This window comes from Nomascus leucogenys, chromosome 13 (genome assembly GCF_006542625.1).
Source record: "Nomascus leucogenys isolate Asia chromosome 13, Asia_NLE_v1, whole genome shotgun sequence".
NCBI lineage: Eukaryota > Metazoa > Chordata > Mammalia > Primates > Hylobatidae > Nomascus > Nomascus leucogenys.
In genome coordinates, this window is record NC_044393.1 from 29,852,944 (window position 1) to 29,878,485 (window position 25,542).

Sequence of the window (25,542 nt, forward strand, 5' to 3'; positions counted from 1 at the left end):
GAGTCAGTAAAGGGATTTTAGGCAGGGAAGGGACACGTTTCAGAAAGACTGCGTGGCTGCTGGGAGATGGCACCGGGCAGAAGAAGGAAATTGGGAGGCTGGTGGGAGGACAACGTCCAAGTGAAAAACTATAGTGTCCTAAGCCAGAAGAGAGAAGGTAGAGACTGGCAGACTCTAGAATCCTTTTAAGAGCTGGGAAAGACCAGACTTAGAAGCTGGGGAAAGAGATAAGGTCTTGACCTACTATGGGGTAAACCAAGTGGGTCACAACTGCTTGACACTTCAGCCAGCAAGATGCTCATGGGCCAGCATATCCAACCCTCCCCAGTGGCCCAGCCCCACTGGCCATTTTAATCACCACCGAGGACACTAAGGTCCAGATGGATCAGTATTAGGCACCCTAGACCAGCTTTTTGGTTGGCAGAGGGGCCGGGATATCTTCATGAGAAAACACAAACCATCCCATCTCAGAACAGGTTGGGATCCAATCTCTTTATTGTCAGGGTCCCCTCCCTGTGGCCCCCCGCCAAACCTATAGAAAAAACCCAAGCCTGGGAGTGTCCTGGGGAGGGGAGGCAGTGTGGGGAAACCCCTGTGCTCTACCCTCTGGCCTGGGCAGTGCAGACAGGGAGGGCTCATGGGGAAGGAGTAGGCCAGTAACTCCACCTGCAGAGGACATGGCACTGGCTGGGATGCGTTGGGGGAGGAGGCGCCTGCTGCCAGCTTTCCTCTGGTACCCGCTGGGGGGTGGCATCCAGGGTTGGGTGCCCAGCTTGAGGCCTGGGGCAGCGATGCCCTTCACCTGCTGGTGGCCATTGCTCCTGTCAGGCTGAGAAAGAGAGAGAGACAAAGAAGAGACTAAGGCTGAGAGGAAGAGACCCTGGTGCTGATAAAACGGGTAGGGAAGAAAGGGTGGAATGATGTCTGGAGACAGAGATATTCTTGCACTCTGGCTGTGGCCTCATAATTTCCTGGCCATGTAACCTTGGGCAAGTCTCACCCGCTCTCTGAACCTCCATTTCCTCACCTGAGCCCATGTAACTCACCTGTGAACTATTCTAACAAGCTTTGGAAAGCACCAGGCACAAAGTGTAGCAGGATGGCTGGATATGGGGGTTTGTTTGCATCCCAGGCAAAACAAACCAAGAAGTTCCAAAAGAAGACTGCATATGTAGAATTTTCTAAAGCTCTTCTGGAAGCCTTTGCTGGTGGGATATCTTACTACAGCATAAATGTGTTATCTATGCAGACACCTCCCTGGGAACACTAGTGTTTGAGACCTTCCTCCCCACAAGCCACCCCAAGGGAATGGGTCAGAGAGTAGTAGGCAGAGCTAGGTGTGGCCTGGCTTTCCTTTAAGGTAGGGCAGAGTAGATGGTAAACAGCGGCCAGAGAGTGGGCTTTGAAGTCACACACCACTGGGCTGAAATCCAGGCTCCACCAATTACTACCTTATCTCCCTGCACCCTTTAGTGTCTGTTTCCACATCTAATATTGGTACAATCATCAGCTTGTGGGACTGAAGATGAACTCGGAGAAAGCAGGTGCAGCTCCTGTCACACAGGGCATTTCCTCCCCATGAAAGAATCAAATCCCAGCCCCTAAGCCGGACACATACAGCCCTTCACAATCATCACCCTCTGATGATAAGCAGAGTCCTCTACCAACTAGGGGGGCACTGCGGCCACGGAGGCTCTTGGCCTCACCACATACCAAGGACTGTCACAGCTCTGTATGGCTAAGGCCATTCCCCTGGTGTGGAACATTGCTTCCTCAATCACTAGCAGGTTCAGCTACACATCATCTCTTCCATGATCTGGCCTTGCTCTATTGTTATCCTGCTCACACTAGGTGTTATGTAATGGCTTATGTCTTCCTCTACCAGACTAGGAGCTCCTCAAGGGCAGAGACAGGGAACATGGCTGAGTGTGCTGAGGGAAGGAACCCTTGCTAGGTGGGCCCGGCTGGCCCATCTACAGCACCTGTTTCCTCAGCATGGCAAGCCCCACGCATAAAGGGGTGTGATGGGATGGCTAGATATGGAGGGGACTTCATTCTTGGGCATAGTCAGTGCTACCTGGCCAGGTATGCTTCATGACACTTCCTGCCCAATCCAAGGAAAAGGCACAACCTCCACTTCACTGCTTCCCCACCCTCTGCCCATCAGGACAGGACCCCTGTACCTGCTTACTGCAAGGCCCCATCATCGGCGTCTGTGTCCTGGCTGTGTTCCTGATAGGGAGGAGGTAAGAGAGACCACACATCACTCATTGCCAGCTCTGAGTCCTGCCCTGAGCCATTTGTCCAGAAAAACTTCAGGGTCCAGAGAGCATCTAGAGGACACAGTCAGAAGAGGCAGGAACAGCCAAGGGGAATGACTATGGGACCAGCCAACAACGCTGGCTTGGGAACTTGGGAGGGTGGTCTGAGGACCCCACACGGGCCAGTGAAGGCTGTTCTGGGAGTGGCAGGAGCCCCATTTCTGTGCAGAGAGCCTGCACTGGAGAAGACTGAAAGCTTTATAGACTGGTGAGCTCCCCATTTCTGGGGGCATCCAAGTCTTTGTTAGGGCCTTTATGGACACTGCTATGCCTGAGAAAATAAGATAAAGGATCGGGCTACACTCAAAGGAGAGATGAGCTAGCCTAAGGCAGACCTCCTAACTGTCATGGCCATGAGCCCATCTATTCTCACGATAGAACCCAGCAGTGCTGAAAAGGAGAAAGCTGCAGATCCAGCAAGTCAGTCTGGACTCCAACCCTGGTTCAGTCCCTACGAGCTGATGCCCTGAGCACACCACTCAGCCTTTCTGAGCCTCAGTTTCCTCACAGGGTAAAATGTGGTAACAGAATACTCTGCATAGTACAGGGCTCTTGTTAAGGTTACGTGAAGTTAGAGAGTATGGTCTAGGTCTTGGTGCTCAATGAGAGCTCACCAAGTAAATGAGCAGCAAGTGCACAACCCATATCCCACAGACGCAGAGTTTGGTCTCCCCTCCCACTCAGCATAAGCTCCTTGTCAAATGGCCTGCCAGCCTCAGCCTGAATAGTTCTAGTAATAGGCGGGGAGCTCACCCCCTTATGAGACAGCTTTTGCTTCATGCTTGAGCAGCAATGGCTTTTAGAAAATCCTCATGTGAAGGTGACACCCACCTCCTGGCTGTGGCCTCCACAAGCCACCCCAGCCCTGCTCTGAAGCTCTGCAGGCCGTGTGCGCTCCCTTATGTCCGAATCTCCCCTTCTCCAACTCAAGTGGAAACCGGAGGCCAGAATGTGCCTGCACTTGGGGGAGGTCTGCCCTAGGCCTCAGTGGGACTTCTGATGGTGTCTGAGATAGGCAAGTGCCCCCTGCTCATTCTTCCCTCTTTCCCCCAGGACCAGAACCCCTGGGAAGGAGAGAACAGGGAGTTCACAGTGGGGGCAACCAGCTCAGGCTGCCCATTCCCCTGTTGGCCTCCTGAGAGTAGGAGCGCAGTCAAGTCCCAGTCGTGCCCCTGGCCAGGCCCTCACCAGCTCTTCCTCGCTGTGTGTCAGCAGCCCCTCCTCATCGCCGTCGTCTCGGGTCCGTGCTTCTCCCTGCGGCAGGCCTGCCTCAGAAGTTGTGTTCTCTTGGGGGGCTGGTGGCCGGCTGCCGCCAGCGCCACCACCACTGCCGCCGCCGCCGCCACCACCACCGCCGCTGGCGCCACCTCCATCACCCTTCTTCTTGCCATCTTGAGGGGAAGGGGTGGAGGAGGGGAGAATAAAACTCAGCCTGGGGCAGCTGTCTAGGGCAGCACCTTAGCGGAAGCTGGCCTCGGCATGGTGAGTGCAGGTGGTCTGGGATCTGCAGGGCCACCCTAGCTCCTCTCTCCCATGTACTATTTCCCCATGCTCTGCCCTGTGCCCTGGTCATGGAGGTGGGTGAGAATCCTCAGAGGCTGACCTGGATTGGCCTTTTGCTCCGCAGCGATCTGCTCCAAGCGGGTCAGCAGGGCATCGATATTGGACTTGATCTGTGTCAGCTCCGTCTTGATGGCCTGCAGCTCACTGCTCTTTACTGGGAGTGGAGGGGGGACAGGGCTGTCACCTAGGGGGCTGGAGGCTTGACACTAGCACAAAACCTCAGCCCTGTTCTTTCAACCAGGAAAGCAGTTATGTTTTTTATTTTTTATTTTTTTTCCCTGCTCAGGAAAAAGGTCTCCTCCTCAGACTACCTGGTGTCCATCCCTACAGTGACAGCACACAATTCTGAACCTGGCTATCTTTTCTCCTGATCTCTCAACTCTGAAAGGGACCAAAGACAGACAGGAGCACAGGTGTGTATGTGTGGTGTGCTCTTCTGTGTGCACCTGAGCAAGAACATGTGTCTTTTGCAATCTGAATTCCTGGGTGCTTAGTTAAGCAGTATGTGTGTACCAGAGTGAATGTGGAGTAATGGGCCTGTGTAGACCTGTCCTTATCCTTACTAGAGGAAAGATGGCACCATTTCTTCACTGGGCCCCATATCCAGCACTGGACTCTCTGTGCCCAACCCAACCCCTCCTCCTAAAACATCTGCTGTTTCGTCTTAGAAATGCATGAAAATACTTGGCTGTGTTAGAGCAGCAGAACTGTCGAAGATTTGTTCTTTTATCTATTTTCCAATGTAAAAAAATGTGATTCTATTATTTTGCTAATGATAAAAATGCAAATTACTTAGGAATATGATATAGTCACTCACACTTGATCTTGGCTGAGCTGGTGGTGATGGCTGTGGAGCGGGCAAAGAGCTTGACAGGTACGTTAGTTTTGACACGCCGGACCAAAGGGACTGTGACCCGGGGTCGCTTCACAGGGACCGCCCTGGGCACTGGCACGGGCGACAGACGGCCCCGGTAGTCGAAGAGCCTGTGAGGGCAGATGGGCCAGAGGCTGCAGCATGGTTTGTGGCCACCAGGGGGGTATTGCAGCTCCAGCTACAAACGTGTGTGGCTGGTGAGGGGCTGGGAGGCCTGCACTACACACCTCTGCTGGCTCCTAGCAAGCCCTGGAGTGAAGAGGAAGGGCTTTCCGGACCCTGATGGCTGTTGGGATCCTCACTACCTCACTACAACCTCTCCAACCATCCAGGCCCAGTAAGGGCAGGCAAGGGAGCAGGTGTTAGTAGTTATACCCCATTCAAAAGAGGAGACATCCCTAGGTCCCCTGGCACCCAGGCCTGCTCTATTACATGACCTGGCTTTTGCTTGGTCAACTGCCATCCCAACCTCTGCTCAGAGTTTGCAAATCTCAAAGCAGCACAAATCCCCAGCTAGAAATAGAGAGGTACAAGAGTGGGGGTCAACTGAGCCTACCTGAGCCTCAGTTTCCCCATATGCCAAATGAGGATGGCTAGCCACATTCAGTGTCCACCCAAGGGCAAAGCATGAAAGAATTCGGTTAAAAACACACTTTTAGAACGTGTAATAGATGTGAAAGGTCAGGGTACTGAGACCCTAAACTCACGAGCCCATGACCTCAGAGGCGTAAGACTGAACTCTAAGCCCTTTCCTTACTTGACCTCCTTAATCACCACACCCTTCATACTCCATTCCAGAGCAAAGGCCAGGGGCTTGGTAGAGTACCAAAGTTGGGCAGCTCAATCAGAACCCCCCCAGGGCTCCCAGGCTGTGCACTGCCCCCAACCAAAGTCATCTCCAAGCCCTCTCCAGGAGGGCTTCCTTTCCAGCTGACCAGGCAGAAACTCAGTAGGCTGAGAAGCGGTCTCTCTGACATCTGTTGCTACTACCTTTTTCAGGGAATCGCAGCCCAGGGGGTAAACTTTGGGTCAATTTTCCTGACAACGGCCAGGAAACCTGCCATCGCTGGGCAAAAGCCCCATTCCTTGGGGCTCCTTTGTTCAGGGAGCCCCTCCCTGGAGGTGGTGATGGCTGCAGATGGAAGTCTCTGGGAATGGATCCGATCCCAGACCCTGCATTTCTGCCCCCAAGGGGAGGGGACGGCTCTGGCCTTGGTCAGAATCACTGAACCACAGAATCCCAGAGCTGGAGGAGCCTGGAGAGATCACTTGGTGCAAGCCCATTTCACAAACTGGGAAGGGAATTTGCCCAAGATCACATAATCCATTCAGTGGCAGAGCTGAGATTAGCATCTAAATCTTCTGACCCCCAGGCTAAGACACTTTCCACTACCCCACACTCTCCTGAAACCACTCACAGGGGTGGGGTGGGGATGGGGGTGGACGACTGATGCTCAGAGAGGCACTGTTCTTCTTGGGCTGCCTGAGGTGGGCTAAGCTGGACAGAGGGAGAGAAGCAGGGAGGAGGAGACATTTGAGTTAGTGTCTACCATGATTTCTACTCAAGAATGTGGCTAGTGCTGTTGTAGTGGGAGCCCACAGCCTCCGGGCTGGAGTCTGGGTAGGGCTTGGGAGTGCAGCGTAGGCCACAGGCCGCCAGGGACTAATTAGACTTCCAAATGGCTGCTGGCCTCTTGTCTCTAAATATAAACCCAAGAGGCTTAGACTGAGCTCTGGGGTTCCTACCAGCTGCTTGGGCACCTCACAGAGGGAAGGGCTCAAACTCCCTGCAACCAGCGCTGTACCCTGTTGTGTATTCCAACTGGCCACATTTATATAGCTCTTGCCTACACGGTCTCCTTGAGCCTCACCCAAGGACAAGAAGGAAAAAGGGCAGTTAGCATGGTAGACAGTGTTGTATGGTGGTAGGAGCTCTGGCCTGGGCACCTGCAGAACAAGACCCCAGTCTCAGCTCTGCCACTGACTGGTGGAGCAACCCCTGGCAAACCTCTGGGCTTTGGTTCTCATTTGGAGAACTCAGTGGGCTGCACCAACAATCTCTCAGGACCCTTCCAGCTTGGCTGTTTCACGCCTGGGCACGCCCCTCCCCTGCTCACCTGTCGTAGAAGTCGTCCCGGTAGTAATCATAGTCAAAGATGTAGCCACTGGGGAAACAAAGGGGAGAGGGCTGGAGCTTAGGGACGGCCACTCAGCCCACTTTCCACAGGCCCTCATCTCCAAACACCTCCCCAAGTTCTAGACTCAGCACACTGTCACACCAGCATTTACTCCCTCTGTGGAAAGAGAGAGTCATCCCACCCAGACAGACAGACAGTCAGACAGCCCCACCTGTATATGGCAGATGCTGCTCTCTTTAGCCCCTTGGGTCTGTCAGGCTTAGGCTCTCCAGCCATGTTGATGTCTGTGTGGAGGGAGAAGGCAGAGTTGGAATGCTAGCATGACAGTAGTGTGCCCACACACATCACCCTCATGCACACACACAGCAATTTATGTGCTTACACGGTATACACATGGATTCTGCTCACTGATGGTGCCAACAAAGGTCTTCATATATCTAATCTTCAAACATTAGATTCATATCCAGGTATCACATGGATATGCCTGTTTACATGTCCATACACTTTCAGATCCATCCATGCATGCTCATAAACATGTCCTCCCCACCGCCCCACCACACACACACGTGGAGTATTCCTATGTGCATTCTCAAATACACTCACGTAAATGCGTAACACATCAGGTACATGGGAACACATACATAGAGCCACCCTCACACACACATTCACATATCCAGGTAAGAAACTCACACACAGGTAACGTGTACTCTCAAGTACACTCAGTATAGACAACTACCCACATGCAAATGAGCCAATGCACATTCACATGGATGTTCTACCAAACACCTTCATGCCTAGAATAGTCCTTACTACATGAAAAGGTCTCAGTAAATACCTGGCAAATGAATATATGCATATCTGCTGACACATTCAAATATATTCTCTCTCACACACACACACTACACCTATACATACAAAGGTATGAGTCCACATATCTCCACATGTTCAGTCAATCCATATACTTCTTGTTCAGGAAAAAACACATATAGATACCCCTTTTCAAACATACACATATACACAGGAATAAATGCACATGCATGAACACTGTACATACTTCAAGAGAGACCACTAGCATAGTCATATCACATGGACATGACACCAAAGCCAAGCGTATTCACACTGTCTTTGTGCTCTCAGGCCCTCCTGCTCGCTCTCAGAAAGGGTTCTAACCTAAGTCATCTGTACCCGGTGTAACAGGCTGTTCTAGGCCACTCTGTTCTCTTTCTCTGGAGAATCTGCATTTTAACTGGAACTGTAAAGCCTGTCACTAAGAAGCTCTGAGAAAGCAGAGACAGGTCAGAAGTGTTTTCCAGCGGCTTCTAAAATTCTTTCCTATAGGGATTAATTTTATAACTACTTAACTTAAACATAGCTTATAAATTTATAAAATCTCAGAGCAGTGGTAGCAGTGAGAGAAAGAGAGAAGGGGGTTGAGAACTGGATAGTGATAGCAGCTACTGTAGAGAATACTAGGAGAATATAGTGGAGAGAGGCTTACCCAGGGTCTGCCCGGCCAGCACCCGCCCATTCTCTCCCAGCACAGCTGCCCGGGCATGGCGCTCATTGGAGTACTGAACAAAGGCATAGCCCTTGTGCACAGAACAGCCGGCCACACGGCCATACTTAGAGAAGATGGTCTCCACATCTGATTTCTTCACCAGAGCTGTGTTGAGGTTTCCAATGAAGACTCGAGAGTTGATGGACTTGGGGTCATTCTTGTTGGTTACATTGCTTGCCTGCATCTTCAAGGACATGGTGCCCACCTGAAGAAAAAGAGCCTCTGTGAAGCTGGGTCCCTGGGCTGGGCTCAGGGACTGCCCATGGCCCATATCCTGGATAAATGAATTGCCTCTTACCTTCCTTAACCCTTATAGCATCCAGCCTACCTGTTCCTGCATCTTGTTTTCTTATCATTATTACCAAGAGTTGCCACATATTGGCTGCTGACCTCATGCCAGGTGCTTTACATACATTCCCTCATTTGGTACTCACATGATATGCAGAACCACAACATTTTACAAGGGAGAAATCTCACATTCAGAGAAGCCACAATGTTAGTGAATGGCAGGGCTGGGATCTGACTCCCTGATCTGCTTGACTCTAATTCTTTTGAGTCTACTCCTTTAATGCTTATCTAAAATGTTATCCCATTCAGGATCTAAATTTGAAGATCTTCAATGTAGAACCATGGTCACATGGTATTTGCAAGTGATGTTTACTCTAGACTACCACCATATGATGAAAATTGCAGGGGCCAGGCATGGTGGCTCACAACTGTAATCCCAGCACTTTGGAGGCCGAGACGGGTGCATCGCCTGAGGTCAGGAGTTCGAAACCAGCCTGGCCAACACGGTGAAACCCCGTCTCTACTAAAAATACAAAAAATTAGCCAGGTGTGGTGGCGGGTACCTGTAATCCCAGCTACTCGGGAGGCTGAGGCAGGAAAATTGCTTGAACCCAGGAGGTGGAGGTTGCAGTGAGCCACTGCACTCCAGCTTGGGCGACAGAGCGAGACTCTGTCTAAAACAAAAAAAAAGAAAAGAAAACTGCTTAGTCTGATCCAGACACAGACCCGTCTGAATTGCTACCAGCCATTTTGAAAAGGGTATGCTAGCTAAGCCTGATATGGTTTGAATTTGTGTCTGTGCCCAAATCTCATGTCTAATTGTAATCCCCAGTGTTGGAGGTGGGGCCTGGTGGGAGGTGACTGGATCATGGTGACTGAAATCATGGACTTCCCCCTTGGTGCTGCTCTCATGATAGTGAGTGCTCGTGAGATCTGGTTGTTTAGACGTGTGTAGCACCTCCCACTGTCTCTTTTCCTCCTGCCCTGGCCATATGAAGACGTGTCTACTTCCCCTTCACCTTGCACTATGATTGTAAATTCCCTGAGGCCTCCTGAGAAGCAGAAGCCTGTACGGCCTGCAGAACTGTGAACCAATTAAACTTTTCATTATAAATTACCCAGTCTCAGGTATTTCCTTCTAACAGTGCAAGAATGGACTAATACAAAGCCTCACCAGGCACTCGCTATGGGCTAAGGGTGGCATACAATACTGAATAATCCCAAGATCCCACAGGTGAATGCCATGATTACTCATATTTTACCAGAAACTGAATGACAAGTTCATTAACTTACTAGTAATGAGCATTCGAACTCAGGTCAGTCTGTCCCTAAAGTCTATTTCTTTCAACTTTATCATTTTGCTTCCCAGAGCTAAAACCAATTTAGATACCACAGAAAGTCAGCTCATTCACCTGAGAATTATTTTTAATAAATTTATTTTTTAGTTACCCATATTAATACTAACTCGTTCAAATTTTGTTCTGTTTGGCTTAGAGATGAGACTGCACCTACCCTTTGCTCTCTCTATTTTGGCCAGGTCTTTTACCCCAAAGGGCTGTACAAATTTTTCCCATACAGTTTACGGCTGGGCATAGGCTCCAAGAGGGAAGGGGAAAGGAGAGAAGCTCAATTTCAGTAGGAAAAGCTTCAAGTTAAGCCTTGGCATTCGCAGTTCCCGGCGCAGTCTTCTGCTCATTGGTATGGGCTGATGTCACTCCCTTTTGGAATCCTCCTATCTCAATAACCTAACCTTAAGGCCATTTCAGGTGATAAAAGACTCCAAATAGCATATATAAAAACTTTCATCAGTCTGCCAGCCTATTTATCTAATATTTTGGGGGGATTTCTTTTCAGTGAACTGGAAAAGATACATCTGTATCTCTTATCCCACTAGGGGTAAGAGACTCTTTTTCTCTTAAATCCTCCCAGCCTGGAAGCTGGCATGTTCTGACCAGCAGGTGGTACTGTTTACAAGGAAATCATAGGCTGGACCTGAGCCCAACGTGGGAAGAAACTGCTCCCAGGGTTAGGCTTAAAGTGAACCCAATGGATATACTGGAGTCAGGAGTGCATTATCTCAGATAAAGGAAAGGGGCTGAGAGGGTCCCATCACTGCTACTGATGAAGGGGCTGGTGCCAGCTTTGGAACTGACTTGGAAAGAGACAGACTCTTGTTACTCAGTTTACCTATGGTTCCACTCATCTACACTTATCAGGCAGTAAAGGACACAAAGGTAATAACACACTGTGCATATGAGGCAGGAAACGCTCAAGGCATGTTGTTCCCATGGGCTTGCCATTCCTCACAGTTTTCGCTGACAGTCCCTCTCCCACATGGATGACAAGCCATTCAAGGGTTAATTCCTTGTCTATCCATGGGTATACAAGAAGTTAATAGGGCCCCTGTGTGGGCATCAGATGATTCTCTCCTAGGTGGTTCAGCTGAAAGCGCTATAGTTTTGGCCCAGGGAGAAGCCACTTGCTTTGGCTAGAGGGAGTCAACCAAGCCTGCGGTGTGGATGGAGATACAAAGAGTGACCTCTACTGGGAGCCACAAGCACCACTGAGCAGGAAGCATTTGCTGAACAGCTGTTCGTGGTATTGTGACGAGATCAGTACTCACCTTGACTGGTGAGCCAAGTGTTTAAGGTTTGGCCCTGCCAGTCTTTTCTCTCATTCCTTGGGGTTTGGAATGATGTACATAAAAGGACTTTGCAAACCCTAAAGCCCTCCACAAGATCTTGTAATTACACTGGCTTGCACCTCTTTATTCCAATACTGCCATCTGCGAACCCCATTCTAGATGAGGGTAAAGGTCAGAGTGGAACACATTCTGTATGCCAAGGAGGGGCAGCCAGAAGCCATGGCATATGAAGATCAGTTTTCTGATCTATAGAGGAGAGACTTGGGAAGTGTATGTATGTGGTTGCAAGTGCTGCTCTGGGTCAGAAATCTGCAGTTAAAACGAGAAATGCTCACCTATGGCATGCTCTAGGTACCCAACCTCTGAGCTCCTCGTCTAAACAGCCCCATATTCACTTTCATGCCCTGCACACTCCTTTGGAAGGCAGGATGTGCTACTGTTGTGTGGACTCCCTCAGCCCAAGGAGACAGGTATCTGTGGGGGTGTACAAAGGCTTGAGTGACCACACACGTTGATGAGGCTCCTCTAAGTGAGGGATAGAGGTGGGAAAGAGAATGAAAAGGAGGTAGAGCCAAGCTAGGTCTCCCTGAACTGCCAGGTTCAGGTACAGAATCCTAATGAGTCCAAGAATTCTAAATTCAGACATGGTATTCCAGGTTGTTAGGAACATCACAATTTATTAGCTTCACTCAGAACCTTCAAATGTTTAAACATATGGTACATGGGTCTCTATTTGTACTCTTATTACTCTGCCCTGCAAATGTTATAGGGCAGGCCTGACAAAACTCGGGGCACAGTAAGTGTTCAATCAATGTTAGGGAGGGAGTGGTTAAACGTATGTCCCAGGAGGTGGTGATAAGGTCTAGCTGTGGGCTGCCTTACGTGGTTAGGACCACTGGGGCAGAGGTCCCAGATACCATTTTCTAATCTTTCATCCAAACACCCACTTCCACAGACCAACTCAATCCCTCCCACCCAATTCTTGCTATGCTTTTCAAGGTTCCCCCCTAGCTTAGAGTGGCAGCCCTAGAAAATATTGACATCCATTCAGCAGGAGCTACTTGACTTGGTAAGCTATTTCCTGCCCTGGGCCAAGCTCTGCCTCACGGATTAGCTGTGTAATTGACAGCAAGGTGTCTGCAGCCCCCAGGGGTCCTAGGTTTAGCAATGAACTGAGGAGAGGTGGGTAGAAGGATTGCCCTTGGTGGCTGGGGGAGGGAGAGAAGCAAATTTGTTCCTAGAGACTTCTGCAATGTCAGATGAGCAGGGACCTGTGTGCACATGGAGCTTAGAAATGCTCTTACTCAAAAGAACAGAAGTTTTACCCACAGTAAAAACTTGGCCAGGATGCTACAGCTAGTGAGTAGCAGGGACAAGACTACCCCATGGGTCCTCTGACGCTAAGTTTAGGGTCCTTATATTCCATTTTTCACTTGGGGCTGGTAAGAGACAGGCCCCCAGGACACTGAGGAGCTGGGAGATAGCACAGTGTCTCAAAAAAAAAAAAAAAAAAAATGCTATGTTTGAGAAAACTGGGGACTGGCTCCCCAATCAGTGCCTTCACCTTTACCTGAAGGAGAAACAATTGCTGCATAAAAGCTGGGTCTTTTAAGCTAATTAAAATCCACTAGGGAAACAGGCTTTGAAATGCAATTTACAGCTCAAAGGGATGGGCCTGCTTCTCCAGGCTAGTAAGAGCAGAAGAAATGTGGCAATAACAAATTCATTTTTTTCCAGTTGAAACATTTCAGCTGGAAATTGTTTTTGAACACAGGAGAGCCAAGCCTGAACGTGGAGAAAAGTGACAGGGGTCTGCAAAGGTAGAAAAGCCCTAAAAGTTACCTCTGAACTTTGGGTAAATGAGACACCCAGAGAGCTGTCACAGTAAAAACAGCCACTGGCTGGGCACAGTGGCTCACGCCCATAATCCCAGCACTTTGGGAGGCCAAGGCGGGTGGATCACTTCAGGTCAGGAGTTCAGGACCAGCCTAGCTAACATGGCGAAACCCCGTCTCTACTTAAAAAAAAAAAAAAAAATAGCCGGGCATGGTGGCGCATGTCTGTAATCCCAGCTACTTGGGAGGCTGAAGCAGGAGAACTGTTTGATCACGCCACTGCACTCCAGCCTAGGCGACGGAGGGAGACTTTCTGTCAAAAAAAAAAAAAAAGGACAGCCACTAATTACTGAATGCTGCACAGTATTACAGTATTTAATTCTCACAACGGCCCTGTGAGGAGGTGTTTGACATAGGGAAACTGAGATAGGTTCAGAGAAGCAAGGTAATTGGTTAATAGAGCAAAGCCAGAACTGGAATCAGGACCTCAAAAACAGGCACCTGCAGGGGCAAGATTGCACATGGCACAGGGATGCCTTGGGTTCTGACTTCCCCGGCAAGATGATGTTACCTTGAGTCAGCCACACACGCTCTCCTTGGTCCTCGTCCTTTCCCTTTTCTACTACAATTCCTCACAGTTGCACAGAATTTTAGTGAACAAAGCCAGTTTATATCTCTTATAGTATGAATGTGCCTCCTCCACCAAATCTGTGTGTTGAAACCTAATCCCTACTGTGATGGTATTAGGAAGTGGGGCTTTGGGAGTGATTAGGTCCCAAAGGGAAGGGAAAGACCTCAAGAATGAGTTTAATGCCTTAAAACAAAAAAACAAAAAAAAGAGCCCCAGGCCAGGAAGTGGCTCACACAAGTAATCCCAGCACTTTGGGAAGCCAAGGTGGGAGGATCCTTTGAGGCCTGGAGTTGGAGACCAGCCTAGGCTACATCACAAAACCCCATATCTACAAAATAAACAAATAAGAGGCCCAGAGAGCTACTTTGTGTCTTCTATCATGTGTGAACACAGTGAAAAGATGGTTGTCCATGAAACTGTTAAGAGGGCTCTCACCAGACATCTGTTGCCCAGGCTGGAGTACAATGGCACGATCTTGGCTCACTGCAACCTCCGCCTCCCGGGTTCAAGCAATTCTTCTGCCTCAGCCTTCTGAGTAGCTGGTACTACAGGTGTCCGCCATCACAGCCAGCTAATTTTTGTATTTTTAGTAGAGATGGGGTTTCACCATGCTAGTCAGGCTGGTCTCGAACTCCTGATCCACCCTCCTTGGCTTCCCAAACTGCTGGGATTACAGGCATGAGCCACTGCACCCATCCCGCCCCATTTTATAAACGAAAGAAAAAAAAAAAAAGAGGATCAGCAAAGGTAAGTGACTTACTTAAGGTCAACCCAACCAGCTGGTGAGGGGAGTGTAGCTAGGGGTCCTGAATCAAGGCTTCTTACTCGACACTCTCCACTCCACTGTCTCAATGGTTGTCTTAACACTCTAACTCTGCCTTGTCACCCCTCATGTGCTCCAAATCCTGCCTATCAGATCAAGTCTAGTCTCAGACACTCAAAGAACTCTGTAAATCCTCGCCAGCACTGAATCTCTTCAGTGAAGAATGCTCATTTCAAGGGAGGAGCTGCTGCTTTAGGTCTTGATGCCCCCAATGCTATTTATAGTCTCTGTCTTGGTTCAGACAAGAGACTTGTCTTATTCTCCTGCACAGGGATGAGGGTCACAGCAGCCTGTGGCCAGCTCTCTGCCCTTAGATAACCCTGGGGACATCCGGGTGGTTCGGAAGGAAAATAGCTACTAGTGATGGGAAAACTATTTCTGGAGAAAGTCAAGCAATTAGACTCATCAGTGTCCAGGGCCTCCTTGGTCCAGACGCTCCTGCTTTTACCAGGCGGCCAGGGATGACAGAACATCTATTAATCTCATTAAACTGGCCAAGCCCTGGTTCATTAGCAGTGCCCAAATGATTATTACTGGCCAGACGGAACTAATTTCCCAAGGAATACTCTTTAGTTCCTGACCATTCCCACTCTCATGAGTCAGCTCCCTGCATGTCAAACAGCAAAAGCTCCTGGATGGGTGAAGTGTAAGCAGTGCAGGCTACAGGTCCAGAAGGCTTGGCCTTGGCTCTGCTGTTCTTAGTCATGTGACCTGCAACAAGTCATGTAACTTCCCTAGGCCTTCTCGTCTTTAATCTGAAAACAGAAATCTCTTCCCTGATTACCTTTCAGGTCTGATACAAGAATCAAATAGGCTAATTGATGTGAAAGTGCTCTGTTGCATCTGTCATGTACTATCAAAGGATATGGATTATGCCAATTTCTATTATTACCCACTTCCTATCTCCTTCACTCACTTAACAAACATTTCTTGAGTGTCCTCCTCTGTGCTGGCACTGTGGAGATGCTGGGAAACACAGTGCTCACCAGTCTTCTGCTCTACTTGCTTTTCAAGAAGCCCTCTCTCTCTGGGAACCTGTTTTTTAAAAACGATTTTTTAGTAACAAAGGACAAATGCGCATGCAATAGCAAAAATAGCTCAGGCTCTAGAGTCAGACAGGACTGAGTTCTAATCCGAGACCTATCACTTGAAACTGTAACTGTGGCCATATCCTTTCACTTGCTGGACCTCAGAGTCCTCAACTGCAAAATGGAAATTATACCAACCTCCCAGAATTAGGATAAGAACTGGAGATAATATGAGTAAAGTGCCGGTATAATGGGTGGGACTAGCAGGTATTAAGAAACTGGATAACCCAAATGCTCTATGAAAACAGATGAACCTAGCCTGGCACTCTAGCTCCTCCGCATCCCAGCCCTGAGATGATATGTTCTTTACTATGTCATCTCCCTGTGTACCACACTTTGCCTGAGAGTAAGGGAGTTGGCGGTGGGGAGTAGGGAGGCTATGCATGCTCTCCCTTGTCCTAGTACCTGCAACCAAACCTAGGAACTTCATAAAGGTGTCCCCGCCCCATTCCTGTCAAACCACTACTGTATGGGGCTGGGAGAGGACGGAACACCGGCCAGGAGGGGGTTCCAGCTTTGCTGAGTCATTCTCACCCCTCAACTGTACTGTGCAGTCCTAGTCCTGTACTACTGACATTGGTATCCGTATCTAATAGGCCCTGAGAGGATACCCCAAAGCAGAAACAGACAGGCCTCAGTTATCTCCCCATAGCATGCTCTGGGTATATAATCCCAACCTCCCTGCATCTTGAACACTACCTCTACTCTTGTCTGTGGCCTTAGGCTGAGGCTTACCATCTGTGACATGCTCCCCTTCATAGTTCCAGGAAGGGGAACTATGTTAAGGAGGGATGGGTAGGTAACTTACGCCTACAATCCTCGATACTGAGTTAGAATTAAGGACCTACAAATGATTGTCAACCTCTTTATTTTTTGCCAAATAAGTCATCCAAACACAGACTTATCCATCTGATTGTAATTATAAATAACCGAACACGGAGCTAATTATGGGCCGGGTATTATCAACTAACTAACCAATCATTTATTTATTTATTTATCCAGCAGTTGGTCTGGGACCTCAAGCAAATCCCAATCCAGCAGGGGACATCTACCATGGCCACAAGGCACACGTGCCCTGAGACGGTCTACTGCCCAGGCAAAGTAGTCTGAGAGATCAGAGAAGGGGTAGGAGCAGCATGGAAGGCTCTACCAAAAGGGAGAGTGTTTAAGAGGAATTCCCATTGGGTAGTGACACCAGAAGAGGCCTGGCAGGAGGGAGGAACAATATACAAAATGTATCCCTTTCTCCTCTTTGATCCCCTTATTCTCCTCTTCCTCCTGTACACAGAGCTGGAAATAGAAGTTCAAAATACAAGAATGTCTTCACTGCTGTCTCCTGCTTCCCTGGATAGATGCATACTTATTCTTGCCTTGAGGGAGAACAAAAAGGGAACACACAATTTAATATGTAGAACTTCATACCAGGCACTGAGTTGAAAGCTTTACAGGCATAATCTCTTGTAATCCTGATCACAATCTAATGAGATATATAGTATCATCTGCACTCTACAGATACAAGTGAGACTCAGAAACAGCTTAATTTGTCTACAGTCACATTAAGTTGCATGCTTTGGACGGAAAGACCGAAGGGCTTGTCTGATTCTAAAGCCTGTGTTATTCCCATTCCACTAGATTGCTCCCACTGAGCCCCCATCCACAGGAAGAATGGTCCTGGCTTTGCTGACATGCCATATGACCTAGGTTTTAAACCATGTGACCACAAAAGGTACTCCAGGCCCAAACACGTGATCATGATAATCATCATCAATACCTGTGGAGTACTTACATCCCAGGAACTGCACTAAGCCTTCTGCCATGAGATAGTGATGATATATGTTGTGACCATTTCACATATGAGGAAACCAAAGCTTGGTGTCTGGTCTCGCTCAAGCCTGGAAATGGCAGAGGTAGGATGAATATGTGCAAGACCAGAGCTGATCTCATAATCTTGGTCCAGAACAGCTTCAAAACTGGGCATGCCCTGTTATCTGCCTGGAGGTCAGTTTCTTCCTCTACCTCCTAACACTGATCCTTTGAGCATAAACTCACAGGGCCTAGCTGAAGGCATATCTCAAGTCCAAGAGCCAATCAGCACTTGCTGTGAGCTCTGGGGATGGCCCCCGCCCCCTTCCTACGCCTTAAGAGTTGGCTCTTCACAGTGATAATGTGGCAAGATTAGTCACTGCTTGCTGTTGGTTGATTATAGCTATTCTTTTCTGTAAATGAAGTTTAAAAGTCATCAAAGGGTTTGTCAGCTGTGACTTACGAGCCTCTTTCCCACAGGGAAGTCAGGCAGTGACAAATGCCCGTCTTGTTTTGCCATCCATTACAAGTTGGAAGGCACCATGTTCCAATTACTGGAAACCCCGATGGAGCTCAAGGAAAACCCTGCTCCAGGCTATGGCCATTACTCAGGCCTGGCAGGGCTGCCATAGGCCCAGGCCCAACTGGGTAGGAATGGAATAAGAGTGTTCTTCTGATTTTGTGAGCAGGCCCCTTCTACCCTTTAACTTGCGTTATCCCTGATGGTTTATCCTAGACACATTTCACAGACAAAAACATGGGTACCATGTGGGCTGTCTGAAAGTATGCAGGATCAAGACTGCTTACGACAGGCAGACATAAGCAAATAAGGTCATGCTGTCCTATGAACTAGGTAGGAAATATGATGTTGAGGAAGGGTGGAGAAGGCAGAGAATAAAGTATGTAGGATGCTCAGAGAAAGTAGAGAGTAAAAGGAGGCTTACAGATCCTCTAGAGTAACCAATGGCCTCAGTACTGAATACTCACTATATGTCAGGCCTATCTAGCTAGATGCTGTGGAACCAGAGATGAATAAAGTCCCTGGTTCCTAGGATATGCCACATGATCTAGGGAATAAAAACCTATGTCATGTGGCATATCCTTGAGGGTGAATAAGAAAAAATTAAGTCTCAGAGAAAGGGACTTGCCCAAGGTAACAAAGTAAGTTAGGGACAGTGATAGAAAAAGAAAGCAGATCTCTACCATTTGTGATACAGAGAAAGTACAGTGACAAGTGAGCCCTCATGTGGAACAGGCTCCTTACACAGAACATGCCACAAAACTCCCATTCAAATCCTACCTACTTGCTTACTTACCACACCTTTGACCTCTGGCAAGTCCTATAACCTAGTCAAAGTTTCAGAAAACTTACTACAGAATTGTGGAGAAGATTAAATAATACACATACAGTGCACAGCAGTAGGCAAATCTTAAGTACTCAAAATATTATTTACCATCAAATAATCCCCAAAACAGTACTCTGAGGCAGGTATTATTAATCTCATAATCAAAAGACTGAGGTTATTTTTCACACTGTCACACTAACTTAATAAGTCAGTACTTCTCAAAACTATTTGTGGTGAAGAACCAGTTTTTTTCTTTTGTTTTGCTTTTTAAACTTCACTTTGAATAACACAGCTCTAAGCCACTCTTGCCCAACCATGAACTTCTATGAAACCAAAGCAAAGAAAACATGAAGTTTACTTCATTTCTTTCCAAGTCCTTGAGCCTGATTGTTTTTAGACATTGGTGTCAGACTAATTTACAAAAACTATCCAATTTTTTTCCTTTTCTTGTCTCTCTCTTAAGAGAGAAGGGGATAGGCAGACTAAGGACTTGCCACCAAACACTTCTAGTGGTGATTTATCTTGGTCTCTGCTCTATGTCATGCTACATCCTGCAAGAGAAGACAATCTAGGCTTAATGGGGGACTGGAACCACTTTCCTGGAGCCTGGGGGTATATTCCTGAAGAGTCTGGTATTCCAGACCCTCTCTCCATACTTTGACGAACACCAGGAAACCAGACAGGAAGGTGAAAGGGAGAAGAAAACGTTTTCTCATTTTCTGTCTTGTATCATGGCTGTTTACAAACCAGTCTTCTCTCTCCATCTAGGGAGTTGAGAGGAATGGACAACAGATTCATTCCTGAATGCTACTGTACTTACCTAAGACTATGACTGGGCAAATTGAGTAGCTCTTAACCAGTGTTCAAAGGCACAATACTGCACCCTCAATCTTCCATGTGCGCGGTCAAATTTTCATCAGTGTACAAAACTGCTTTTTGCTTTGAGCTTATGTAGTGTTATCTTTCAGCATAACTCAGAGCTGAGTGGGTCATATGACACAGTGTAGAGAGAGGTAAAGCTTGCTGTGTGTAGGAGTTAAATACATGGCTTGACATCAAGCAGGAGCCAAAGCCTGAATCCTTCCTCCTGTGTGATAGGACATGGAATGTCGTCAGGAGAGAACTGAAACCAAATGCCTTCACTCTGTTACTGAACTGGCTATGACATGACCTTTGCGAAGTGTCTATCTTACCTGTAAGATGGAGATAGCAATACATATCTCTAGGGTTGTCAGAGGATAAAATAATTCACGTAAGCATTCAGAACAGTGTCCAGCACATCAGACAGCAGGCGAATCTATTAGCTCCTGCTGCTACAGGTTGAGTATTCCTTATCCAAATGCTTGGGACAAGAAGTATTTCAGATTATAGATTTTGGAATATCTGCAGATACTTAACTGGCTGAGCATCCCTAATCTGAAATGCTCCAATGAGCATTTCCTTTGAATGTGATGTTGGCACTCAGAAAGTTTCCAATTTTGGAGAATTTTGGATTTTCAACTTATGGATGCTCAACCTCAATTATTATTGTTGTTGTTGGAACCTGCAGTAACTTCCATGTGAGTACAAAAGAGAAGGTGGTCAGTTCTAATGGAATATTAACCTAGAGCTGAACTGTGATCAAGGAAAAAAAATACTATCACGGTGGATGCAATAAAGTCTCTTCAAGTGTGTCACCAAAACTCTAGTATTTGGAAATGTGCCTTGAACATAAAAGGAAAGACAAGAGTAGGTACTTACTAAGTGCTGAATGAATAAATAAATGAGCATCTGGAACAATGCAGCTGCCAGAGCTCATAAGGAATACAACTTGAGAAATTAGGTGGAAGACGATGCTAAGCAAAGGTTCCCACCAAGGCCTCCTTGTGCTCTGAGGACCCGCTAGAGCAGATTGGGCTCCCCTGCTGGGCAACAGGGTCCCAGGGGCTGGTATTTCAAGAAGCCCCCAGTTGCTCACTATTCGGTATCTCTGATGGAACTCCTACATTCCGTGGCTGCTGTATTCTGAGTAAGAGTGCAGAAGGCTGTGCCATGGTAGTGCATCCTGTCCTCAACTCCCAACCTGTATGAGAGGGAGGCTTAACTCCTACCACAACAGGCATAGCTCTAAGTTAAAATAGTAATGGGGGCTTATTAGCTTTGGAGTCCTCCTTGCCTGTAGAGCGCTGGGGCCTGAATCCCGTGTCTACTAGCTGTATGACCTGGAAAGGCACTTGACTTCTCTGAGGTTCATAGTTCCCCACCTGTAAAACGGGGATAAAAATCCTTGTAACACAGGTTGTGGTGAGGTTTCAAAGGAGATAACATGCTCTGTTACCTGAGATGTGCCACATAAGCATAGACAGGAATATTCACAGGACGGATAGCTGCTGCAGGTCTTCCTAGACAGAGGCACCCAAGCAGGAAGCCAGTAGGCTGGAAGCAAGGGCTGGATGGTGCACAACTCAGCACTCCAGCCAAGTGCTGTGTCCCTCAGGTATCAGGGCAGTTGATTAAAATCCTTTCATGCAGAATCAGTATTTTCCTCATTACAACAATCCTTCTCCTTGAACACACTGAATGGCACCCCTCAAAGCCCCAAAGGCTTGACCCTATAAGACAGCATATGCATCAACATGTATTTTAAATTTCTCACATTCAGACAGGGGAAGGAAGGAAGAGGTGACTTCTCTCCAGGGTGCTGATCCAAACATAACTTACGGCTCTAAGCATCATTTCCCACAGTGCCACGTTTGGTCTAAAGGGGACCACTGAGAATGATGCCACAGTCACAGCCACTCTGCCTTTGTCTCCCTGGTAACAACGTTAACTCCACAAACATTAATAAGCATCTGCCTCCTGTGTAATCAATCAAGTGTGCCCCTGCCACCTCCTGTTTAAAATCCTTCAAGGGCTTCCCACCATAAAGAATCAAGTTCAAATCCTTTAATGTGGCTTACAAGCCTCTTCACGAGTTAAGGCTACCAAATCTATACACAACAATCCTCTGAGTGGTTATATGTCATTCACTTTATAAATGAGTAAACCCTAGTGGGTTTAAATCCAGGATCAGCACTTACTAGCTGTGTGACCTTGGACATCTCATTAAACTCCTTGAGCCAATGTTCTCTATTAGGCAAACCCTAGTGCAGAGAGTAAACCCTAGCGCAGAAAACATGCCCAAGGTCAGAGAGTGAACATGTCAATGTGAAATGGGTTCTTCCAAAGGGATGAGTATCATACTCCAAAGGATAGACTCAAGTTCAAAATCACCTTTTCTTAGATTAGTCATTGAGAGGTAAGTATGGGGATAGGGCATTGTATGGTTCAGGTGAACCCTTCCTTTCAGAGCAGCTTAGACACTGTCCCTTGTTTGAGGCTGCCACCCTGACCCCTCTCTCACTCCCACAGCAGCAGCATCATTAATAAACTTGGTGTAATGAACAAAATGTTCATTAGCATGTAATATGGTATACATATGCATGCTTATGTCCAAGAGGCCCTGCTACCATAAGCCAAGCATCAAACAAAAGCTAACCAATGAACCACTGCAACTTCACAAAAAACAGCCCTCAAAACGACAGGTATAACACACCCAATGCCCAGTGAACTTCTAAACTAATCAATTCAACTGATCATGATAGAAGCAGCTTTGGTATCTATGGTCTTTCCCCCTTCTCATTGTCTTAGAAAGAATTAACCCTTCCTGGCCCCCTTCCCCTCAAAAAAGGAGGTGCTACACTAAACAAGCTTCTACACTGCAACTGGTTAAAAGAAAAAAAAAGTTTCTCCAAAACTGTAATAGGCGTCTCAGCTGCAGGAGAAAGGGCATGGCTTTGGACAGAGACAGAACAAGGTTTAAATCCAGGATCAGCCACTTACTAGCTGTGTGACCTTGGATATCTCATTAAACTCCTTGAGCCAATGTTCTCTATTAGGCATATACGTTTCCCCCACATACTGTTATTCACCACACCCTCCTCATTTGGCCTCAATATTTTTAGAATGTAGCCCCCCTCTCTCCATTCCTATTACCATTCTTTAAATAGTCCTCTACTGTCGCCAGAGTAATATTACCATATCATTTCTTTGTTTAAAACAGGTTAAGATCAGAGTTTTTTTTTTTTTTTTTGAGATGGAGTCTCACTCTGTCGCCCAGGCTGGAGTGCAGTGGTGCCATCTCGGCTCACTGTAAGCTCCGCCTCCCAGGTTCACACCATTCTCCTCCCTCAGCCTCCAGAGTAGCTGGGACTACAGGCGCCCGCCACCATGCCCAGCTAATTTTTTGTATTTTCAGTAGAGACAGGGTTTCACCGTGTTAGCCAGGATGGTCTCCATCTCCTGACCTCGTGATCCGCCTGCCTTGGCCTCCCAAAGTGCTGGGATTATAGGCGTGAGCCACCACACCTGGCTGGTTTATTTTAAAATTCTTAACCAATAATTTGGGTAAGAATTTGTGCTATTATATTGAGTATGTTTATTATTTGAAATTACCATATGAAATCATCTAACCCCCACCCCTTTATGGGACATAACTGTTAGCATGTTCGTGTATTTCCTTCCAGTGTTTTTCTTGCACATTATGTTTGGATTACATGGTTAGATAACTCATTCAACTCTGTAGCCTAATTTTTTCAATTAGCATTATAACACATTTATTACATATATTATAGCATATTTGTCCTTACTGCCGCATGGTTTTTGGTAAGCATCATTTTTTACACTGCTGCTTTAAAAGCTCATGGTTTTCCCTGAGTAGATTTATCATAGTTTAGATTGGTGGTCTTTTAGGCTTTTTCCAATTTCTCACTATTATAAACAATAGCATCTGAGGGAAAGCTTATTGTATAAACTAGATTATTTCCTTAGGACAGACTCCCGGAAGTGGAATGACTGGTCAAATATATGGACATTTTATTGGCTCTGGCAACACATTGCTTAACTGCTTTCCAAAAGTGTAATACCAATTTACACTGTTATCTCCAATGAATGCCACTTTCATGGCAACCTCGCAGCATCATGTATTACCACATTGGGCAGGTGGTGGGTAGGGAGAGCAGAGTTGAATTAGTAGGGAAAATCAAATCCTCATTATTGTTTTCATGTATATGTGAAGATGTATAGTCTACTGTGTTTACTAGTTTTTGAGTCTACAAAGTTTTGAGTGCCATGAAGTTACTGTAGGTTCCTACGTAGAGGAATAACATGCTAAAAAGATCTACTCATTTATCAAAAAATCATTTATTGTCCACCTATTACTGCCAGACACTGTATAAAAGTACAGAGGTTAATAAAGTACAATCTCCCCCCTGGAAGAATTTATAGTCCAGTCAGTGGTGGAGACCTCAAGAAAACCAGAACCTATGTTTCATCTTGATGAGGTCTATGACAGGAGCAACTAGGAACTTGGAGGCATGTCAATTACCTAAGGGACAGAAAGAAAGGGAGAAGACTCAGACAAGAAGAGTCATTAATAAGTTCCAATCTTGTCCTGAAGGATGAGTTGAAGTTAACCCACATACAGGTAAGAGAGGAAACAGCATAAGGAAAGTTACAGAAGTTTGACAGAGATCCCACATTTAATGAATAATACGATGTATTGTGGTTTGCCCAGAATCCAGGATGTAAGAAGAAATGATGCCGATGATACTAGAGCGCCTAGCCGAGATCAGATCAGAAAGGGCTTTGTGGACACTGAAGAGTGAGCCATCGCCCATTCTGATGTCGTACACAGCCCAGTGCTCAGTAAGGAGGCACTCATAAGTCCCTATAGCTTCTGAGCATCTGAACCACCAATCCAACCCCTGAGCAGAGCATCTCATCTTGTGCCAAACCCTTTTTGTCTCATGTATTAGTCTTCTCTCCTCAAGCAGCATACAGATTTTTGGGCACATTGCTAGGCATGTGGTAGAAGCACCAATAGTGCCCATGGATCCATTAATTGGAGGTAATAGATGCAATAAGACATACACTCCACGAAGCCCTAGCTGTCCTGGCAATAGCCCCTGCCAATCTCAGCAGACACTCAGTCACTGCCTCTCCTGGCAGGGACTTTCTGCCTCAGAAAGCTACCTCCCCCATTCTTGCTCATTCTGCCAAATAAAAAAATGTGCCTGGGTACAAGAAGCTATAAAGTATGTGATAACTACGGAGCACATTGGGTGGCCAGGAGGGAGGCTGGGTAGACATAAATCCTTACCCACAGTATAATCCTCAAGCCAAGGACTCCCTTAGCCCTACCTGCACGTTTGGAACACCCCCACCCATAAAAATAAAATAGGTTTTTCCAATTGAGTATGTTAAAAGTCTCTTTTGAGTAGCTGCTGACCTTCTCTAAGATATTACTACTTTCTACATTAGTAACAGCGACTTTAATGATGTCAAAGATATTAACAGGATTATTATTTTAACAATCAATATAATAGCAAGGCATTCTTGCCCTGCTAGTTGTGGTATGAGCCGTGGGCAGTGGGGTCTGATGTGCTGGCTAAGATCCATCTGAGGAGACTGTATTAAAATAATCTGTTTCAGTGTCATCTCTCCTCCCAGACTGACTGTGAATTCCTGGACAGCAGGGACCACAGCCTATTTCATCTTGGCATCCCCACTGCCATCAGGACAGGCTCTAGCCCAGAGTGGGTGCTTAGGGAG

General features: G+C 47.1%; 1 protein-coding gene across 4 annotated transcripts in view; it reads right to left on the minus strand.

Annotated features, from left to right (window-relative positions):
• Positions 1-467: 467 nt before the first annotated feature.
• Positions 468-25,542, minus strand: part of RALY (RALY heterogeneous nuclear ribonucleoprotein) — an 88,604-nt gene continuing 63,529 nt past the window's right edge. Inside the window, exons 3-10 of one of the 4 annotated variants that reach the window (XM_030826713.1) lie at positions 8,395-8,659; positions 7,108-7,180; positions 6,876-6,923; positions 4,702-4,868; positions 3,925-4,038; positions 3,510-3,712; positions 2,184-2,232; positions 468-829 (exon numbers count right to left, since the gene is read on the minus strand). In XM_030826713.1, coding sequence (XP_030682573.1) covers positions 2,188-2,232; positions 3,510-3,712; positions 3,925-4,038; positions 4,702-4,868; positions 6,876-6,923; positions 7,108-7,180; positions 8,395-8,650 — 906 coding nt within the window. In that variant the 5' untranslated portion in view covers positions 8,651-8,659 and the 3' untranslated portion in view covers positions 468-829; positions 2,184-2,187. The remainder of the gene's footprint in view (positions 830-2,183; positions 2,233-3,509; positions 3,713-3,924; positions 4,039-4,701; positions 4,869-6,875; positions 6,924-7,107; positions 7,181-8,394; positions 8,660-25,542) is intronic. The other 3 variants (XM_030826714.1, XM_030826711.1, XM_030826712.1) reach the window with 3 other exon arrangements.